General features: G+C 32.0%; 4 protein-coding genes across 4 annotated transcripts; 1 reads left to right on the forward strand and 3 right to left on the reverse strand.

Annotated features, from left to right (window-relative positions):
• Positions 1-1544: 1544 nt before the first annotated feature.
• On the reverse strand, positions 1545-10773 carry LOC143196186 (uncharacterized). The gene is made up of 2 exons (XM_076403853.1): positions 10723-10773; positions 1545-2001 (listed from the first exon to the last, which is right to left on the reverse strand). The coding sequence occupies exons 1-2, from the start codon at positions 10756-10758 to the stop codon at positions 1624-1626; spliced, it is 414 nt and encodes a 137-aa protein (XP_076259968.1). The 5' UTR covers positions 10759-10773; the 3' UTR covers positions 1545-1623.
• Positions 10774-13013: 2240 nt separating this feature from the next.
• Positions 13014-15450, reverse strand: LOC143196191 (uncharacterized). Its single transcript, XM_076403861.1, has 2 exons — positions 15312-15450; positions 13014-13590 (listed from the first exon to the last, which is right to left on the reverse strand). The coding sequence occupies exons 1-2, from the start codon at positions 15330-15332 to the stop codon at positions 13237-13239; spliced, it is 375 nt and encodes a 124-aa protein (XP_076259976.1). The 5' UTR covers positions 15333-15450; the 3' UTR covers positions 13014-13236.
• A 228-nt stretch (positions 15451-15678) lies between these two features.
• Positions 15679-19174, forward strand: LOC143196185 (uncharacterized). The gene is made up of 3 exons (XM_076403851.1): positions 15679-15955; positions 18772-18976; positions 19027-19174. The coding sequence occupies exons 1-3, from the start codon at positions 15812-15814 to the stop codon at positions 19098-19100; spliced, it is 423 nt and encodes a 140-aa protein (XP_076259966.1). The 5' UTR covers positions 15679-15811; the 3' UTR covers positions 19101-19174.
• A 996-nt stretch (positions 19175-20170) lies between these two features.
• LOC143195350 (uncharacterized) lies at positions 20171-20979 on the reverse strand. Its single transcript, XM_076402408.1, has 2 exons — positions 20822-20979; positions 20171-20764 (listed from the first exon to the last, which is right to left on the reverse strand). The coding sequence occupies exons 1-2, from the start codon at positions 20828-20830 to the stop codon at positions 20258-20260; spliced, it is 516 nt and encodes a 171-aa protein (XP_076258523.1). The 5' UTR covers positions 20831-20979; the 3' UTR covers positions 20171-20257.
• Positions 20980-21863: the final 884 nt, after the last annotated feature.

Genomic DNA, 21863 nt, shown 5'->3' on the forward strand with positions numbered 1-21863 from the left:
ATCAGATATTTGGGTATAATATTATTGCTGTGCTGATGAGACGGAAAATTGAAAGTCGTTCAGTGCAAGAGTCATTCAGTTTAATTTATAAACACTAACTATAGCATATAAGACCTCGTAGAAATATTGTAGAGAGTTGTTTCTATGGTGTAATAGTTAAAGCGTTTGGCTTCCAAACGGAGGTCATGGGTTCGATACCTGGCGGGGACAAGAAGTTTTTCATACTTTCTAGTTAGGATAGTCTTTTAGTTAGAACATTTGTATAATCATCTAGGCTATTTGGTGGACCCCGGGGCCTAACCTTAAATGGCAAGTACATCTTCTGTTATCTGTCTTTTCTGAGGAAATTCTTTCGGATGGTGGAAGTCTCGAATTTTATTTCTTCATTATTATTCCTCCTTCGATTATTTCTGCTGAGTTGTTTGTCCTTAAAGAAAGCCTTAATCATATATTTTTAATAATAGAATATTCTGAAGAAATGGCGAGGTTTAGGAGAGGGGAATATAAAAAGGAATAATTATTGGCAACAAAGGGTCATATACATAAAGAAGTACATATATTACTTTATTATTTAATATAATAGTATCGCCAAAATGGTTTTAAATATGAATTCTGAAATAGTACCACTTTTTTATATTATAATTTGTCTTAAACATAATCACAAATTTGGAAGTAAGTATTACTACTAATAATGTTCAAGTATAACTACCGTGAAGAAGAGCATTTACAAATTCCAGTATTTTACGCACTGCTACATCCACAGACAGTGTCAAATTGTGTATGTGCTGGAAAGAGCGCACTTCCGAGGTGGTCCCATTGGAACCAAATCAGGATCTGTTAGGGGAAAGGCGGGAAATAGAGGGAAACGCTCAAATTTCAAAGGCACGAACAAATTTTTCGCATATTTTTTATCTAAAATAATCAGATATTTGGGTATAATATTATTGCTGTGCTGATGAGACGGAAAATTGAAAGTCGTTCAGTGCAAGAGTCATTCAGTTTAATTTATATAGTTTTAACTAAGTATAGCATATAAGACCTCGTAGAAATATTGTAGAGAGTCTTCTATGGTGTAATGGTTAAAGCGTTTGGCTTCCAAACGGAGGTCATGGGTTCGATACCTGGCGGGGACAACAAGTTTTTCATACTTTCTAGTTAGGGTAGTCTTTTAGTTAGAACATTTGTATAATCATCTAGGCTATTTAGTGGACCCCGGGGCCTAACCTTAAATGGCAAGTACATCTTCTGTCTTTTCTGAGGAAATTCTTTCGGATGGTGCAAGTCTCGAATTTTATTTCTTCATTATTATTTGATTATTATTCCTCCTTCGATTATTTCTGCTGAGTTGTTTGTCCTTAAAGAAAGCCTTAATCATATATTTTGAATAATAGAATATTCTGAAGAAATGGCGAGGTTTAGGAGAGGGGAATATAAAAAGGATTAATTAATGGCAACAAAGCGTCATATACATAAAGAAGTACATATATTACTTTATTATTTAATATAATAATATCTCTAAAATGGTTTTATATATGAATTCGGAAATAGTACCACTTTGTTTATATTATAATTTGTCTTAAACATAATCACAGATTCGGAAGTAAGTATTACTATTAATAATGTTCAAGTATAACTACCGTAAAGAAGAGCCTTTACAAATTCCAGTATTTTACGCACTGCTACAACCACAGACAGTGTCAAATTGTGCATGGATGCTACTTTACGAATAAGGGTATCGCGCAGGGCTGTCAAGATGTGCGTGTTGTCATAGAGCAAGGCCCAAAATCGACTTATAAGATCTGCTTTGATCTGCATAAAAACCTCGATCAGTTTCAGGAGTTCTACGTAAGGGGCGTGCTTCACTAATTCAATGCTAGACTGAATTAGGTTCGGGGAAGATTGATAATAGTTTATTGATCTGGTATGTCTTTCCAATGAGTCCGATGTCTTCATGTCGTTGCCATAAGTCGTGTAGTGAGAATGAGTTATTGTCACCATCATCTGAAAAATAGAAATTATGTTTTACTATATTTTGCAGTTCTTTATTTTAAATTGTAAACTAAAATTTTGAATTCACAAATTAAAAGCAGAATTTGTAAAATACATATTGATTTATTTATACCGCATTCGTCTTATGAATTAATCCAGGTACAAATGAACAATTATAGTAAGGGTATCTAATAAAATTTGTTATTTATAAATTTATATAAAAAATAATATCTTTCAACATTTTCTCATAGTAGACATTTCTTGAACTTTTGGTATTGATTGAAATAAAATATAATGAAAAATAGTTATATCTGTTGAATATGATGGGTATTTGTATCACATTGGATGTTCATCAGAGTGCTAGACTAGTTAGTTGTTTCAAGCAATACAATTATCTCTGATAACCTTAAAACACAGCAACAATATGAACACTATGCAATATAGTATTTTGTTGAATGTTGTAATACTGCTTCCGTGTAAATAACGCGATGTACCAAGTCTTGTATTGTTTATAGTTTCACAAGTAACAGTATCCACGTAACATATACACAAAATATGGTAAAATGTCATCGGAGAAGAGGAACAGTGGACAAAACCCAAAGTTAACTGACAGAGACCGACGAATATTAAAAAGTATTGTGGCTAGATGATACAAAACTAATGCGGAAAAGGTGACAACAGAACTCAACACTCACTTAAGTAACATTGCTTCTACAAAAACATTACGACAGGGGCTCCTCAAAGTTAACGTGTATGAAAGGGCTGAACCCTTGACACTTCATAGATGGAAGATTGTGGTATATTCCAATGAATCATTTGTTTATATTGTTTCCTATAAATGGCTAGGTATAGTTATATCTGTTGAATATGATGGGTATTTAGTAGTCACTGAGCTACATTCGCGTGTTATTTTTCTTAAAGTTCTTCAAATAATCCGATCTTCTGATTTTATCAAATAGATGTAATAATTATTTAATTTGTTTTATCGGTGTTAAACTGGATATGGTACTGTTGATAGTGATTTGCTTCTTTCTTCATATAATAATAGCTTTGTTTTGCCCACAATTCAACGTAAAAGTGACATTTTTTTTGTTGAATGAAAGGAAAGTTGTATTACAACCTACGCACAGAGTTTCTCTTTTAACTAGTAGTTATTTTTTTATTTATTCTTCTTAAAAACAAAAAATGTTTAATGCAGTAGGACTTTTTGGATTATATGGTGCTTCCTGGAATACTATCCGACGATATGCACTAAAAATCGTTTAATTGGCAGGTGTCAAAGAACTTTTACAGATATGGCTAGGAGTTGAGATGTTAGATTTAAGGGTTTGAGAGTTCCTGACCGAAGATAATCTTTCATTATTACGCCTCCAGCTGTCTTAAAGTTATGGCAGACGGGTTTTAATTACTTCACAAAAAATAGCATGTACAATCAAGAATACACCTCACAATTAGATGCGAATGTATAATATTTCGAAATGATATGAACTAAATAGGAACTTTAGTAATAGAAAAGAATTTCTCCAGAATCTTCATTTCGTTAATCTGGGATCGCTAAAGTTTTACCGCACTGTCTAGCCACACCTAATGCTTATTGGTGATGAAATTATGCTAGCACGAAAGGTTTTCTTTTGTGGTATAGCAGCCTGTAATGAAAAATGGATTCACTATTCCACTATGGCAACATAAGGGAAAAGAAATTGAAGCAAAGGAAGAAGAATTCATTAATTAAAAGAGGACTATCCAGTGATATTTTAACAGACAAGTAGTTTTGTAAAAATCTCATTTGTTGAATTTGATGGATCAGCTTGGTCTTGGTCTTTATTAGTTAATTAATTGGAATGAATATTATTGTTTTTAACCGACTTTGAAAAATGGAGGAGGTTCTATCTTCGGCTGTAATAATATTTTTTTAATGTATGTTCGCCAATTTCTTCGTCAATTGTGGGCCGATTTTCAAAGCTCTTTCTTTATTCGAAAGAGTGTAGGTGGTAGGTATTCCGTGGTTATTGGAGAAGAGGAACAGTGGACAAAACCCAAAGTTCACTGACAGAGACCGACGGATATTAAAAAGTATTGTGGCTAGATAATACAAAACTAACACGGCAAAGGTGACATCAGAACTCAACACTCACTTAAGTAACATTGCTTATACAAAAAACATTACGACAGGGGCTCCTCAAAGTTAACGTCTATAAAAGGGCTGAACCCTTGACACTTGATAAACTGAAGATTGTGGTATATTCCAATGCATCATTTGTTTACATTGTTTCCTATAAATGGTTCGGTTTATGTATGGAGAACCTCAAAAGAAACTTATCGCAAATTTCCGGACTTCCTGCTTCTTACCGCCAAGCATGGGGAGTGTCTGTTATGATTTTTTTTCATTCACACTACTGGCCGGATTACTGGGAATGACTGAATGAAAATCCTCAAGAATGAAGTTCTAAGTATGACCGGCATATTGCTGCCAAACAGTGTCATATTCCAGGATGATAATGCCCCATACACACAGTTTTTTGGCTTTGGTTCAGTCTTGGTTTAATGATCACCAGAATATCATCAAATATCTTCGCTGGTCAGCACAGTCGCCAGACCATAATTGATCTCTAATGGGGAGTTAGTGAGAAGTAGAATCTCATCTCCATTATAATTGAAGCAATTGGTGGATGTTTTGGTACAAGAATGGGACAATATTCGATTGTCTATTCAGACACTCTACGGATTTATTTGACGAAGAATTGCTACTGTTTTAAAAAAACCAAATTGAGGCTAAACACTTTATTAACAAGTAAATATCGTGAATATGTGAGATGTTTATATTACTTTGTCTATCCCCCGTACCTTCAAAGATGCTGTGAGAAAGATGAAAGAAATTATACTTGAAAACAGGTAAACATAAAAATCATAAGACTTCTGTATTTATAATATTTCGTTTCGTTAAAAATTAAACTGAGTTGATTTAAGTCTAATAACAATTTTTATGGTTGCATTCGCCATTTTATCATTATTTTTACATTTGAATCGAACCTGTTTTCTATTTAGTTTGGCTGCGCAGTAACACATTTAATATATTTAAAACGTTTACGACTGATACATATGGAAGGAAGATAACGATCGCGATCGGTGCTCATCTCTCCCGTGGATTTTCACCAGGTTCGTTTTTCTTGCCGAATATTTGTTTGGACGGGGTAGACGTACCTGTTACCTGCGCCTTTGACGTCAGCCCGGGAGAATTTATCAGCGCACTAACAATAAAATCAAATAAATACGTTTCCTTTCGCGCGAATTTCGGGTAAATTTAGACAAGCTTATGGTAAGCGAGATGGTTTGCAATGCAATTATGAAAACTGTTAAAGTGGCGAACGTGATGAGCGTTTGTCGAGATAGGATTGGAAGGAAATGAGAAGTGTTTGTTCGAAAATGAACGTACGGATAAAACTTCTAATAATTTTTAATTTATTTTTCTGATTTTCCTTTTCATTAATTCCTAATGGTGCATTTCCGTAATTATAATGATGTCAGGCTTTACAATGCTTTACAAAGTAAATTTTGTTATCACCAGGTGTACCGGAAAGCCATTAGCAGTTTATTTAACAGATGTTGCTAAGCTTAAGTATGCATTGCTATGATTTAACACATATGTCATTCTATTATACTAACATCAAGCTTCAAAACTATACATGTTATATTTTGCGAAAGTCGGCCAATCGATTCCAAGGCGTTTTGGTCGCTCTGTGTTTGCGGTGACCAGAGTGGCGTGGTGTATTAGAAAACCTTATGAGTAGAAACCTTATGAGCCGTTGAAACAGTTAAAATGAATCGAAAATGAAAAATAAATTGATCGAAAAATTGGACCCGAAGACACGGTGAAGTTTTTTTAAAGCACGATAACGTCTCATAAAGCAAAATTGCTCAAGGAAGTGTTGAAAACAATTGGATGGGACATATATTCGCATCCGCCGTACTCTCCAGATCTTGTCCCGTCCGACTATCAACGAAGGTAGAAAATGGCTCGATGAAAAGTTTTGCTAAAGACAAATTTTTTTGGGATGGCCTTTTGGGATAGTTTTTTTGGGATTTTTTTTGGATGTAATATGTATAGAATCAATTGGCAAAATCTTTAAATAAATATATTTTTTAATTTTTTTGGAAATTATGTAGTTATTTTTAAAGCCGATAATGACCGGTACACCTGGTATTAGCGTATACCATTATTAGAGTCTTATTTAATGTTCAGCAGAAGGCCATTTCAATCTTTATCTGAAATATTTGAAAATAAAAACTTATAATCATGATGACTATATCTAAACAATATTGAGCTATTCATTGTTAAATACCATTTATTTTTATCGTATAATTCTTATGATATATACCGTTCTAAATAACATCTCTCTAAATATTTATGTAAGAATAGTTTGATTATAGTTTCAGTTTAATTTATAACCCTATTTACGATGTATATTTAAAACAATTAATTAGCTAAACTATTAATTATGTGTAAAAGGAGTTACGATTACTGATAAGACAAAGACAAGACCTAACGCATAGTTGGCGAAAAATCATGTACTCTCGCTCTTACTATGCTGAATCACATTAGATAAATTTATATAAGGTAAGCAAGAATATTGATAAGTGACGGATTGACTGCTATACTAACTCTCAGCAAGATCCAGTTGTTGTCTTTATGGCAAATTCTATATGTTTCTTTCCGAAATAGTTTTAGAAATGATGGCATTCTTTTAGGTTGTGACAATGAGTGTACAGTTGAGGAACAGATCCAGAGAAGCAGATTACAATGATTTGGACATGCCAGTCCTTTACAGACTCTTGCGTCAAGATCGACCTTTTGTGTGGAAGTCGAAGCAACTTTCAAAAGATATGGATCAAGATCACAGAAAGTGATTTAAAAAAACAGGCGTAGCTCGAGACCAGAACAGTTAATACCGACTGCCAAAAGATATTCGAAGTCCTGCGACACCAATCACAGCGTATTGATTAAGAAGTAAATACTCCGCCTGTGCACCGGCTACGGACGAATGACTCTAGAAAAAGGAAGTGAAGACACTTGGAGCAGATCCCCGATCTTTGGAAACTTGAAATTCTACCTTTTTGCCGAGAGAAAATTTACTGTTGGATAGTTAGTGCCCTAACCAGAATGATGCTGTATGCGATCTTATTAAGTAAGATGTCATGTGACCTACTGTAAATTGAGACACATGTGTGAATAGGGTGACAAATATCATTAGCATATTCTATAATCAGTAAAAAGATTTATTTTGAAAGAATGACTTACACTGAATGAATGACTGCATAAGTCTTCCAACATGATTGAAATTTGTTCAAGGAAAAAGTGTATCAAATTGTTGTATGTTTTCTCTAAATTTCCGATCACATAATATCAGTGACATTAAAGCAACGTAGGACAGACAATTCTGAATGATATACGACCATTTGGTTACTGTCGAAAGTCGAAAATTCGAAGATGAGGTAAATCATTTTTATAACAACAATATAATCAATCACCCATCGGCTCAAACTATGGAATTTTAGATCGTCCAGATTTGGCACCCAATGACTGTTTTATCCCCGTACATTCAATGATTTTTGACACCCAAAGAAGCGGTGGACGTGTTCAAAATGCCTATACTGGAGTTACCTCAATTGAAGTGGCAAGAACGTTACGAAAATGGGTTGCACAGAATATTTAAAACAAAGAAATCAATTTCAATCATCTATAGTTATTTTTTCTTTATTGGACTAGAAATATAAAAAGTAACTCTCATAACATTTTTTCAAGATTTGCTTCAGTTCAGAGTCAAACTTAAAAAAAAACTGCATTAAAAAAACTTTAGTATGAAGAATTTAGACATAAAACAAGAATTATTAGCTTTACTATCAGAAAATGAAACGCGTATTAATTCTGAATATTCGAATTCAGATTGTTTAGCTTAACAATTCGTCAATGTAATTTCTCAACTAGTAAACGAATTAATTTAATTTTCTATCAGTTCACGGTTTAAAAAAAGTTTCATGATTACTTCATTTAAAATAAAAAACAAATTGATTTACGTCTACAGGCAGATTTAATTAGTTGTTGATATATCAATATTTTATATAGTATTTATTTAGAAATATAGCATTTATTAGTTTTAATGTCTGTTTATATTTGTTATATGCTTCATTGATACAATAAAACAACATTGTACAGTGTCATAACTGACGTTAAGTGCGACTAAATGGATGTAGTTTAATAAAGATATTTAAACCAAATTAAACCATTACGGAAGATTACTATCGATTACTATAAATTCAACAGCACTTGGCCGCTTGTAAAACTTGAAAAAACTACTTGAAAATAAGTATTGAAGTGGCTCTACATAACTCAGATTGTTTAAATTTATCTCTGTATTAAATAATAGAATTGTTTGGATTGTTATTATATTGGATGGGCATACATTTTTTTCACTAGAAACAAAACCATGTATAATCTGTTTTGTTTTATATTTCCTGAAGACAGTTTTGTTATTTTAAAGTATTAATTTGAGTGTAGTTAACATTAATATTTTTCGTTCTACTGAATGGTAAATACTTTTAATTATAGTCTAGAATCGCAAACTGAAGTATTAATTAACATCGGCATAGTTTAAAAGATGGAAAAGTATCGGTATCATACAAGAATCATCTACTCACTATCTATCAAACATTGTCAAGAAATATAATTGATAATTGTTTTAGTTGCAAGTTCACATTGGTTCTCAACAGGTATCAGAATCAATGGTATCAAGACTGTTGATGATCAAAAAATTCAAAATAATTGGCGGTTAATACCCGAATAAGTTTTGTTAAGATACGATCAGACAGTTAGATAAGTGACCATGACCAGACAGTGATCAGTGTCATATTCGAATATAGTAAATTAAACATTTTATATTTCTTCTTAATTACATCTTACATTAGATATTTCTAGTACAATATTAATTATTGTTCGGTTGTTCTTGTATATATATATATATATATATATATATATATATATATATATATATATATACTATTGTTATATATATATATATATATATACACTATTGTTATTTGTTATTTTTTTGTATATTGTTATTTTTCATTGAGGCATTTTCATTCGTTATATTTTTTCGCTTTTCGGAAGTGAAATAGTAAAATATACTGAAAATAAATTCTTGGGATTTCCATGTTCAAAGTGCAAGAAGTTTTAACCGAGTAAACTAATGACACTAGCTTTATATCTAGAATTTTTTGTGGACTGTTACCTTCTAAATTATTTATAGTATGGCTTTATTGAATAAAAACTACTAGATATATGTGATTTTAAATAAATTTGTTACGAAAAAAGGAAATTATTGTTCTCAAATATTATATTAAACATGTTCTGATCTGCATTTGGTACAGAAATGGGCACATAACACATTATATCATACTGAAAAAAAAAACAAATTCATTACACGAAATCGCTATACAAGAAATTAAATGTTTGAGTTAAATTAGAGCACTAGATTACTTCTTGTAAAAGATGCAATAAATCACTTGGAAACGTTTAAAAAATCCTACTCATCTCTCCATATTCGTCAGATGCGTATTCCAATCGGCGCTTTAGACAACGTGGAACATTTACGTGGAACGTTAATTTTTGAACATTTTTGACTTTTTTCTGATATAGAACCAGAAAAGTGGAAATTCTAGAGACTTGCAAGGAGCAATACTTTGGATCATATATTTTTAATTTTAAAAACTTTGTAGTTGATGAGTATTGATTCCTTATAAGCCTGTATGTGACAGAGAGAAGTTGTTATTGGCTATTTCATAAGTTTAAGAACAATAAGTTTATAGTCAAAGAGAAGCAACGTAGTGGAAAACTATGAATTGACGAAGATGCAGAACAAGAACGCCGAATCAAATAAAGCCATTATTCGTTTAGATATCACTATAGATTGTGATTGAAGTAAATGTGTGTTGAAGCATTGAAAGAAAGAAACAATTTTTAATTTATAAGCAGAAACGTCATCAAGTGTTTTTGTAACGTAACTATTGTACGTATTGTACGTTATTGCAATTATATTTTGTAAGATATTGCTTTGATTATTGCTAAGATTTGTAATATATATGAAAGACCCCACACCATCTATGATATTTGTGGCACGTTGTTTTTATATATTACTACTTATTTCTAATAAATCAACAATAAAAACTCTAGATACGAAGACTGTTATCTCCATTAAAGTAAATTCGCTTCTTGATGCGTTGGAACCAATTTTCGTAACAAGAGATGAAGGACGGTAACATGTAATGAAGAATGATTCGCATCTTTTCTTTGAGTTATTACGAATTTTTCTAAAGAATTCTGGTTATCAAATAATCATATATTTTCATGCACCATGAACGTATTTTTTAAATATTTTCTTGCACCCATTGACAAAACCTATTTTATGAACTTTTTTTACGCCCAAGTATATCTCAATCTGACGTCATATCACAATCTTGCTTTATAAGATCACTTACAGCACCCAGCATTACGGAGTTCGTTCTGCTGTAGTGTTAATGTAATGTGTCTGTGTATGAAAATGTTAGGTGGTTGACATTAAATAGTTCTGCCAAGGCAGGATATATAAATAGTAGCTCTCGTAAAGGTAAAAGTACATTTCAAAAAGTATTATATTGGAAATACCACAAAATATACAATATAATATATAATATATTTACCAATATCAGCACAAACACTACTCGTGTCTTCATCATTGTGATGTTAACTACGTATACTCAAACAAACTGACCCTAGCACTGAACCGCCCTTGATTTATATACACCTTAATGGTTAATCGATTAAATCTCAATCTTCTACTTTAACGACACCATAAAGCCCCATTACTCAACGCTAAAATATTTGATACTTTCTACACCTACAGGTAAACAGCCGAATCCAACGATTAGGAAAATTGCCGATATATCCTAAACAGTTTTAGAGAAATTAGCTGTAAATTTCTTTAAAAAAATATTTTCATTTTTCTATAAACAGAGCGGCGTAATGTTTTACATGTATAAAAGAAACAAATTCATTCGACGGTAAAAATACTTAATTATAAGCGAGCATAACGTTACTAATAGCGTTGGCTCGGTAGTGTCAGTCAGGTGGTCTGAGGTATGGATGATTCCATGGTTTATACGGGTAAAAATTGCGCTTCTAAAAATTAACTAGTATGTTTTTATGTTATAATTATTGGATTTTCCACTTGTTACTTTATTATTTTGTTATTTTATTTAGTTTTTTAATTATTTATTAATTTATTACGAACATTTTTCTATAGAAGGTTACTTAAGTCTAAAACAGAATTACTTAATTGGCAATTTTATATCAAACATGTGAATATAAAGACTTGGAGGTGTTGTTGGAAATATTTTAATGTTAAGCACAACAACAATTTAAGATATCATTAAATCTTGCTAATCCCTTTTCATTTCATACATTTCAGACATTTGAAAGCCGAAGAAAATAGGCATGATAACAAATTATGAAAAACTGTTCTGAAATATTCTAGGTAGTTACAATACTATTTCCCAATAATAGAGATTAACAGAACGAGAACAATTATTAGAAAATGAAGATTTTTTCGAATAACAAAAGACTTACTTTTGTAGAGAATCGTATGAACGACGATTATTTTATCGGCACTTGGGCAGAGAGCTATGCACTCCATTCGTTGAAAGTCGTTCGAATAATGCACAAATTATGAGGCATTTCTCAACGAAAGTGGCGATTGAATCTCTTCTTGGTCGAGCTATATCAATCCGAATGCGCATCAGCGAACATCATCTGTATCATTGACACCTCAGACGCAGCTCGATTCAACTGGGAGGAAAAATATTACTGGTGTATGCTATGAATGTCTCCAAAGTGAATTTAAAAAACGTCGCAAAACTAGAAAAATATGTTCGGTATGTGAGAACCATATTTGTGACGAACACTTTATTACAACCACGACTCTTCCCTCGTAACTCACACCTCTTCGTAAGTCTAACTCCTGATTTTTACGAATAACAAAAGACTTACTTTTGTAGAGAATAATAAAATGATTGTTAAAAAATCGTATGAACGAAGATTATTTTATCGGCAATTGGGCAGAGAGCTATGCACTCCATTCGTTGAAATTCGTTCGAATAATGCACAAATTATGAGGCATTTCTCAACGAATGTGGCGATTGTTTTGACTTTTTGAACCGAATACATAAACATCATGTATAGTTTAGTGAAGCAATATTTATTTTTTATTGTTATTTATTTATTACATTGCTACTAGTCGTTGCCGACTAACCTAACATAAAATTTGTCTTGACAATAATTTAAACCTAAATATATATCTAAGAACCCATCGGATCAATATTAGTGTCTGTTGCAATAATGTTTATGTATTAACACTGCTGGGATTGTTATGACTGATATAATTTTACATCTACATCGCCAGTCATAATATGCCATAGAAAATTGTTATCCCTGTCCCTTGTCTGGAATCCTGAGGTATTAATTTTTGCACCAATTGAATTTTATAGGGATGCAGCTTTATATTCTTATGTAAAATGAGGTAATATCATCTACGTACATAGTATATACATTTGAAGCACCTACACGTTTCCAAAATGGAAAGCTTCGATTGTCAGGAATAGACTCTATATTATTTACTATTTTTACTTAAGGCCCTCAAACATATCAAACATGACTTTTTCAAACTTTTTACCTTTTGCCGCGCGATTTAAGTGGTACAAATTTTATTATAGCAGAATGCTAGGTGTATAGTCGCTGAATAATGGTTTTTGTAAAATTATCTCTCACACACAAAGCAGAGTCCATTTTTGATCAACATAAATTAGGGAATTTCTATTCTAACTACTGACTGACATACCTCCTGTGCTCCTTTGAATTATTGCGTTTTCTCAGTAATTTAAACAAATATAAACATTCCTTGGGGATAGTTGATATAATAAATGAGTCATCGCTATAGTCAAATTTAAAAGAATATATAATTATTTTGACAAAATTTTATTATAAAAACTAATACAAAATTTTTTATAAATAGAAATAACAATACTTGTCATCAAAGCTACATATTTAGAGATTAAATAATTAGAAATAAATATGCAGTCTCATTTTAAGTCCATTAATATATGTTAAGCTAAAATAAATAAACTTTCTAATATAAATAATTGAAATTAAGTATATTAGGTTTATGCCAGTGTGGGGAAGAAATCTCTGTCGTTCTGATATCCTACTAAGGCGTTGTCTCTGTTTGGTCGAACTCTTCTCCTACCAGTTTGTGTCCTTCTGAAGCTGAACACCGGTCTGTACACGAAAAAGCCTCCTGGCGCCTGTCTTTTGGATATATGGTGTTCATTGAAAGTATCATCTTCTACAGGAACATACACAGGTACCAACACTTCCTCAATTTCTTGGTCTGGGATATTGTTTTGATTAAGTACAGTCGAGGGTGCATTTGGTTCTTGATGGCTTGGTTCTGATGGTGTTGTGTCTATCGGGGATGATGTGCTCATTGCGATAAAAGAGAGCACACTGATGGAAACCTAAAATAGAAGTTGGTATATTGTATTTTATATGTGATTGCGCATAAGTTTGAGTAGATGAGCCGAGTTAGGACAGATTCAAGGTAGGAAAATTGAAATTAAAATTCAAGTTAAGAAAATTAATGGTGAAGAATGACTTCAATATCACTTATCATTATTTTTGTCAAACTACATTGTTTGAATTTTTTATCTAAAATCTGATATTTATTTTTATTTCAGGTCACCAAAAGAATTGCAGTGATGTCAATCATTACTATTATTACTACAATTAGTTTTCTATTCCTAACTTCACTAACCAGGAACTTAGTTATCTAGTTTAATATTATATTTAGTATTGTTTATAGTCAAAAGTTCTCGCTGTTTGACAACGAATTAGTACTGTTTTTAGTTTTTCATTGTAATATAGTTGTTCTGCTGTATCAAAAATGTATTTTTTTTTTTGAAAAATAAAAAATATAATTTTCGGGAATAAAAACAATTTAACTGAAATAAAATTTGGTGCCATATGTTACTAAATGTTAATTCTGTGACAAAAAATGTTACATTTTGTTAATTTAAAGTGAATAATGTTATTTTTTGAGCTCAGTACCTCAGTAAAATTTAATGTGTTGAGAAGACTGTGTCTTGTCGTGAGTTATTAACACTGAACATCAAGGGGGAATGCTACCGGTAAAAACTCATTAATTGATTAAAAATGTGTCTAGATTTGGCAAACAGATATGAAAAACCCGTTTTCCATTATGATAATTCTTGATACTCATGTTGTATGATCAGTTGAAATCCGGCTAAAGAAATGTTATTCCATCAGCCTTAAAACCCTGATCCGATCTCCTCTGACTACGACTTGTTTCGGTTTCTGCAGATTGCATCTGCCGGAATATGCTTTACTTTATTTCAAATAATAAAAAGGTGATTTGATATATTTTTGAGTGAATAGAAGGAAGTAAGCTAATGACCTGACTTAATGAACCAAGATCCATCTCAGACACCCCAGGATCTTTCACAAAAACAGTTTAGCAATTGAGAAACAATTAAACTGGCTAAACCATTTGAACATTGCAGTTTCGTCATTTTCCACGCAAAAAGGAATACTTTTCTGTGAAATATTGTGATCGGCGATGAAAAGAGGATGTATTATGACAATTCCCAGCAAAATATGTGCCCCTTTAGTGCATATGATTGTATCAGTTAGGTGTAGTGTGTTACGAGAAGGCTAAAACCGATTGGAAATATCATTGCAGATGTGTACCAATATCAAATGAACAAACTGAATATTGTATTGTTAAAGAAAAAACTATAAGTAGCGAGTAACAGACGCAAAATTATTATTTTGCTTGACAATGCTCGGCTACACTTTGCAAGAGTGGTAGACAATACACCATTACAGCTCGTATAGAAAAGGTTCCATATTCAGCGAACTCAGCAGACATGACCGATGCAATTGGCAGACGATTTTGAAATTCTGAACGACACGGTACCGCTATGTTGCCAGAAAAATTGAAAAAGTCTTTAGAGTTGTTAAGATATTATTATAAGTCAACCAAATGTTTCAATACAAATTTGAGTATCAATATAACGGACCGAAAAGCTGTTAATAATGTGCAAGGAATAATAAATAATTTTGCATTGTCAGTGTTAAAAACTTAAATAAACAAGTAAACGTTAACAAACGTCATAAATATCAAAACAATTACAATCAATAAGAATTTTACTCTACATACCATAATATTGCTGTAATACATCTTGATATTGCACTATATATTGTTCTTCACTTATTATATTTAGTTATATTAGTGATTTCACCAAACACTTGTCACTTTCTGGTTGTACGTTTGGAAACTTTACGTTTATATATGCACAATAAAAATACGAAGAATCTTGTTAAAAAGGTGCTAACAAGCTAGGATTCTTTGTATCGATTACTAATAGCGCTGAAAACACAATGTTTTCATTGATGGGGATTATTTTTAGAATTATCGGTAAGAATGGAAAAATTATACTTGTGTCCGAATGTTTTTGACGGAATGTCGTAAGTGGGAAGGAAGGAAAGGAAAAGAGAGAAGCCCCCCGGTATTTTCTCACCTTTGCCATTTTAATTTACATATTTCCTGGTGGTATTTCGTGACATTGCTTGAGATTGCGTCAAAATCGATGACATATATCCGGTGTAAAATTCGCAGTACATTTTTTTCGTTTCTGATGGATTAGATTTCCATGAATTATGGATTCGACTGGTGATAGCGGTCAGGGACACGGCCTTAGGTTTCAGAATGCTGGCATCAGGAACGATAGGCTGTTGTTTGGTAGCCAACTCCCAAGGAAACTGACCCAGATATCTGGTAGTGTATTATATTGGACATTCCAGGTTCGTATAATGATTGTTAAAATGGATATTTGGTTATTTGGTAAAAGGAAATGTTTTATTACTAAATATTATCGACGATATTTTATTATCGATTAAATTTGATTGATGCAGTGACATTAAAATGTCTCATATTGCAATCCTGCAGCCAATCTATTTCGGATTTTACAGACACTAAGGTAGGCAAAAGTTTGCCATAGTAACTGTTGTTACCCTGAATGTAATCGAAAGCTGAAGCTGTTGGTTTAAGTACTTAAATGAATTGCTCCAACTAGTTTAGTTTTATGGCCGACAAAGTCTCACCCAACTTATAAAATAATTCAATTTTATTTACTTCTCATAAGCTGAATTATAGAATCGTCAAGAGAGTTACATTTTGTCGAACAGCGCAATATATTTACTGATGTCCAAATGTGAATTATGTTGAAGTATGTACTTTGAGGCCATAAGTATTTTATATATTTACAAGATTTCTCAGCGTCAAGTAGTTTAGAATTTTAAGAAGTAATTAAATTATAAAAATCTAATATGTATTTGTTTTTCAATGATGTTTTATCTGATACTACTTATTGAACAATATAACATGTCAATTGAAAAGTCTCTGGCCTGACATATAGATGGCGTTACTAGAATTAAATTCGTATGTTTTTAATTTAGCCGTAATGCTCAAAAGATGCGTGTATAAATTTGACAGCTGTCGGATCATTAGTTTGTGAATTATAGCATTTTGAGTGAATCAACTTTTATTATTGTGAAAAAAATGGATAAAAAGGAGTTTCGCGTGTTGATAAAATATTGCTTTTTGAAGGGAAAAAATACAGTTGTAGCGAAACTTAGCTTGATGCTGAGTTTTCGGACACTGCCCCAGGAATATCAACCATCAAGGATTGGTATGCTAAGTTTAGACGAGGTGAAATGAGCACCGATGGCGGTGAACGCAGTGGACGCCCAAATAATTTTGAATGACCGTAAATTAAAATTGAATGAAATAGTAGACACTCTAAGGACGAATACGAACTGAAGGACGAAATCGCCGAAAAACGGCCGCATTTGAAGGAAAAGTAAGTGCTGCTTCACCAAGACAATGCACCGTGTCACAAGTCAGTGAAAACTATGGCAAAAATCCATGAATTGGGCTTCGAATTGCTTCCTCATCCACCGTATTCTCCAGGTCCGGCCCCCAGAGACTATTTCCTGTTCTCAGATCTTAAAAGAATGCTTGCTGCGAAGATACGAATCACGAGGTGATCGCCGAAACTGATGCCTATTTTGAAGCAAAGAACAAATCGTACTACAAAAATGGTATCGAAATGTTGGAGGGTTGCTATAATAAGTGTATCATCCTTGAAGGGAATTATGCTGAATAAAAAGAACTAATTTTGCCAAAAAATATGTTTTATTATGGTAGGCCGGGGACTTTTCAATTGACCTGTTATATATACAATGTATATTATTGTTTAATTATCAATATAGGATTTTCAGTAAATAATTGGACGAAACGCTCGATGAAAAATCATCTTCAATGCTTCAAAATATAGCTGAATAATTGAGAGTTGATTTACTAATACTAGGGATAGGTTTAACATTTCTAAAAATGATAAACAATGGGAGAAACGTGTTCGGCACAACATAGGATAAAAATGTTATCTAGAAAACATAAAAACCAGTGATATAATATAAATTGGTGATCAAGGAAGGAATTAAGAATCCACAGTGATAGTGGAAATTATCATTTTACATTATTTACAAAATGTTTCTAATCTGTCATCTTAGGAATAAGGAAGCATTGACAGTTAATTAGTCATTGATCATCAAATGTTAATTGACTAATGGAGTTTTTAATTTTTAATTTTATTTTAATTTAAGTGATTTTTTTCATTGTTTGTTGTTCGTTGTTGTAGTTGGTAAAATTTTGTTGAGTTGATGTCTCTCCGGTGTGCTGTGTAATAATACTTTTGATTTATTTGTGATTTTTATAATAGAAATATTGGTTGGATAAGGAAATATAGGTATAGTATAGTGCATAGGTGCATACCTAGCCTATACACAAGAACATTAAAATATTGCATAAAATTTTGAATTTTTACAATACGTAAAAGTTCTATAAACTTTTAAAAGAAAAACTTCTGAAAGGATTCGCCTATAATATTCCATGAGGAATTGGATAGCAGGTTATAAAATTAATAGTCTTTAATAAATTATTATTGTTTTTTGTTAATACTTCTAGATATTTTTATACAAAATGCCCAAACTATTTCTAGTATGAAGTGTTATGCTACTAGTGCTCGTACTGTTCTTATGCTGAAGAATGTCTCAATCTTTTCGAACCACTGCATATTGGAGCGACGACATATTTTATGTGACCTTCACAAAATTTACCATTAATCTGTTACCAAGATTGAAGTCGACAAACAATTGACATATGAGTAATCTTTGAAGATGATTCATCACCAAAAGTTTATTAATGTAACGCTGTTTATATGTTATGTTACAAAATATAGTCCACCAAATGCTTACAACTTGTCAATTATGTCATTCTGTAGTAACCTCATTCGACAGATTTAGCTCTGTCGCATATTCCGTAATATAATCGACACTAATCCACATTTGGATATTGTTTTGAGTCAATTGAAGGGGTCAAAACATACATCAAAGTAAGTTTTAGAGGTTCTTTAAAAATTGAATTCAGTAACTGTTTTGGTTATCATACGGCATTTGCATCAAAGCAATGTTTTGAGGTTTTCCGTAATATTAAACATCATAATTAATTAACTTGTTATTTAATAATTTGTCTTAAATTCTATTTTTAATATTTTCAGACGTTTTTACTTTTGGCAACAATCTCTTTCAACGTCCTCTCCAATCCGATCGTGTGGTTTTTGATCAAAACCCTTTTGAACACTATATCAGAAATATTGATTTACATTGTGTTGGGTATCTGTTCAATCCTCATCAGCATCATCACCAACATTGACGACTATTATACCAAAGGACGCCATGGCAAAAGAGTCACCATACATAATGGTGCGTATAAAAATTGTAATAACAGAGATTTTATTTTTCTTGTTTTATAGATTTGAATCAGTGTTCTCAAGCAGCACCATCTATAAAAAAGTTCGTGGGTGCAGCAATTGATAAATATCCCTGATCTGAAGAAACGAACCCATCATTATAAACCATTTATCCATTAGAAGTATTAATAAAATGTCTATAGTCCAGTTATTAATTATTTTCATTACCACTAGATTGATGTATCCGGGATTTTTGATATTGATATACGTTTCTTGGATAACGAACTTATGTTGACGCAAATTTTTAACGACTCTAGATTAGGTTGATGTTGATTGGTTGGATTATCAAACTCTAGAAATTAAACCTTGATGAACTGTATAAATGAGCGGTCATTAGAAAAAAGCTTTTCAAAGAAAAAAATAAAAATTACCCTCTTTTATTAGACAAATAAATATCAGAGGGAAATCAAATAAATGTCAGATAAGGTCACGCTTTATTGACTAATAAAATTTAAATAAAAAATTAATTTAATTTTTGAACACACTAAATTAAATTCCACAAAATGTCAAGTAAAACCAAAAAAAAATGAAGTGTGTTCTGTAGTTTAGAGGCTATATAGTCTGGGGTCTTCTTCTAGTTCAAAAACATCATTTCCCGAAATTCTTTATTTCAATTGAGATGTTTTGGCCTCGTTAGCGTTAGAAACTCGTATTCCTATGCGTTGAATTATCACGTTTAAAGTCGAAGGTATAGGCTTTTGGACTAATTGTCATTACCATAAGGGTCATGTCATATGCGAGCATCCATCCTGTATCAGAACTAAAAACGATAACAATAATCTGAATTGGTCTGTGTAAATAGTATAGTACTCCCCAGGAGACAAGGGTTTTTAGAGAATTATGGAATTCCCAACACTAAAAGAGAAAAAACCCAAGTCCCGCTCTTAATCAAGGACCCAAGGATGGAACTGGACCTATAAAACCCAGATACTCGAGTAGCTTTTTTATCGTTTCGTTCAATTCTATTAAGTTACTATTGAATTTTTAGAAACCGATTATTGAGAAATGTTTAAACATTCCGAATAATTAGAAAAATGTATTAACTCCAATAAAAACGAAATTTTTGTTGCGTTTTGAAGGTCACTATTTTGTTTATGTTTTTATTTAAGATTATTTTTCGATGAAATTTAAGTAAATAAAACAGAAATAAAATATAAATTAGTATAATATAAAAAATATCAGTTCTTTCATATAAATATAACATCACTATTCTAAACACTAATCACTAACATTTTCACGACAATGTAGGAAAATCATCATAATTATTTAAGTATCCAACCAAAGCATATCGAGGCCTGTACCTCGAATTCAGACCACTACCACGAAAGTTCCTCCCAGGTGCTTGTCTTTTGGTTATAGAATGCGCGGTGGGTTCACTACCATCATCCTCCAATCGCTTCAGGGTCGAAATCGGCACCAATACCAAATCCTCACCTGATCCAGGGAGATCTTCACTGAACTTCTCTTTAAACAAGTCAAATGTGGGTTCCCTATCGACGTTTTCGGTTGAATCTCCAGTTTTGTCATCGTCAGTTGCAGTATGTCCATGTTTCCTATCTTTTAGGATGACTAAACTCTGTTGGTTTTTCGATGAGCTGTCTTTGGGTACGACAGAAACTTCAACAGGGACAAATGTCACTTGATAGGGGATCAGAACGACTTCATCTTCTTGATTCTTTACTGCTGGGTCCACCGGAAGTCCCAAACCAAGTGTTGCCAGAAAAATGGCACTTAAAATTATCTATAAAACAAGTGGAAATAAGTATTTTGTGATTGACAATATCGGTTTTACACTTACTTGGATCATTTTTGACACAGTTATCACTGATTGACGTGTTATCTTGAACGAGGTTTAATGTTTTTGAAGATTAACCAAATCCGTCTGCGATATTTATAGTTGGTGCTTCGGTCTGTTTGTGTAGTGTTAACATATGTCGAGAAACATCTAGAATATAGCGCGTGAACGTATTGTTGTTTGCCAGTATCATTATTACCGGATATTTTGGGACTGATTGAATTTGTCAATAATTGTGGACGTTATTGGACAAATTAATTGGTAATCGAGGTGCTAATCAAACCATGTGAACTATTATTGGAATTTTTGAGATAACAACATGTTTATATGCGTCAAATTATGCTGTCATATTGTCCATCATCTTGATGTTAGCTTAGGATATTTAAATATTAAACTGTATTGGATTTCATTCTTAAACCTTTTTTATGTATTAAATTGGTCTCCTATTCATCATTCCATACTATAGATAATTACTCAATAATTTGTGATTGAGGTTATACAAGATTGGAGAAGAATAATTTCGGTTTCTCCTAATAAATGGTTTATAGTTTATGGAAATTTGTGACGTTTTAATTCAGTTTGACTTTAATATACAAAAAATTTCTAATTTTAATAAAAGAGTTAAACAAAAATACTGTTTTCATATATAATCTATTTTAACATTATAGTAGATCTAATTCATATAATATCGAAAGACTTAAAGCTACAATTAAGAACACAGGTCTAATAGTGTGTAGATTAGAGTTTTTATTTAGTTTATATTTACATTGAACTCTTTTCCACACCTCTCATGTGGTAGAGTTCTAGGCACATATTTTTAATATCTAGTATTTAATATTTTGTGGTATCCTTCTGGGGACCTAATCCACCTAAGTTAACAATTATATATCAAACTAATGTATTTTATTTTCATTCGAGAGCATATTTATATTTTTACATTTAGTTCTTATTTCCTTCGATGGTGTGTTTACTTGTCAAGTCATCTTGATATCACTGTATTTTTTATTTTTTCTGCTACTACCTGTGTACACCATTCTTGATAAAA

This window comes from Rhynchophorus ferrugineus, unplaced genomic scaffold (assembly GCF_030347505.1).
Source record: "Rhynchophorus ferrugineus isolate W39M unplaced genomic scaffold, kcgeb_rfMv2 rfM4, whole genome shotgun sequence".
Lineage (NCBI taxonomy): Eukaryota > Metazoa > Arthropoda > Insecta > Coleoptera > Curculionidae > Rhynchophorus > Rhynchophorus ferrugineus.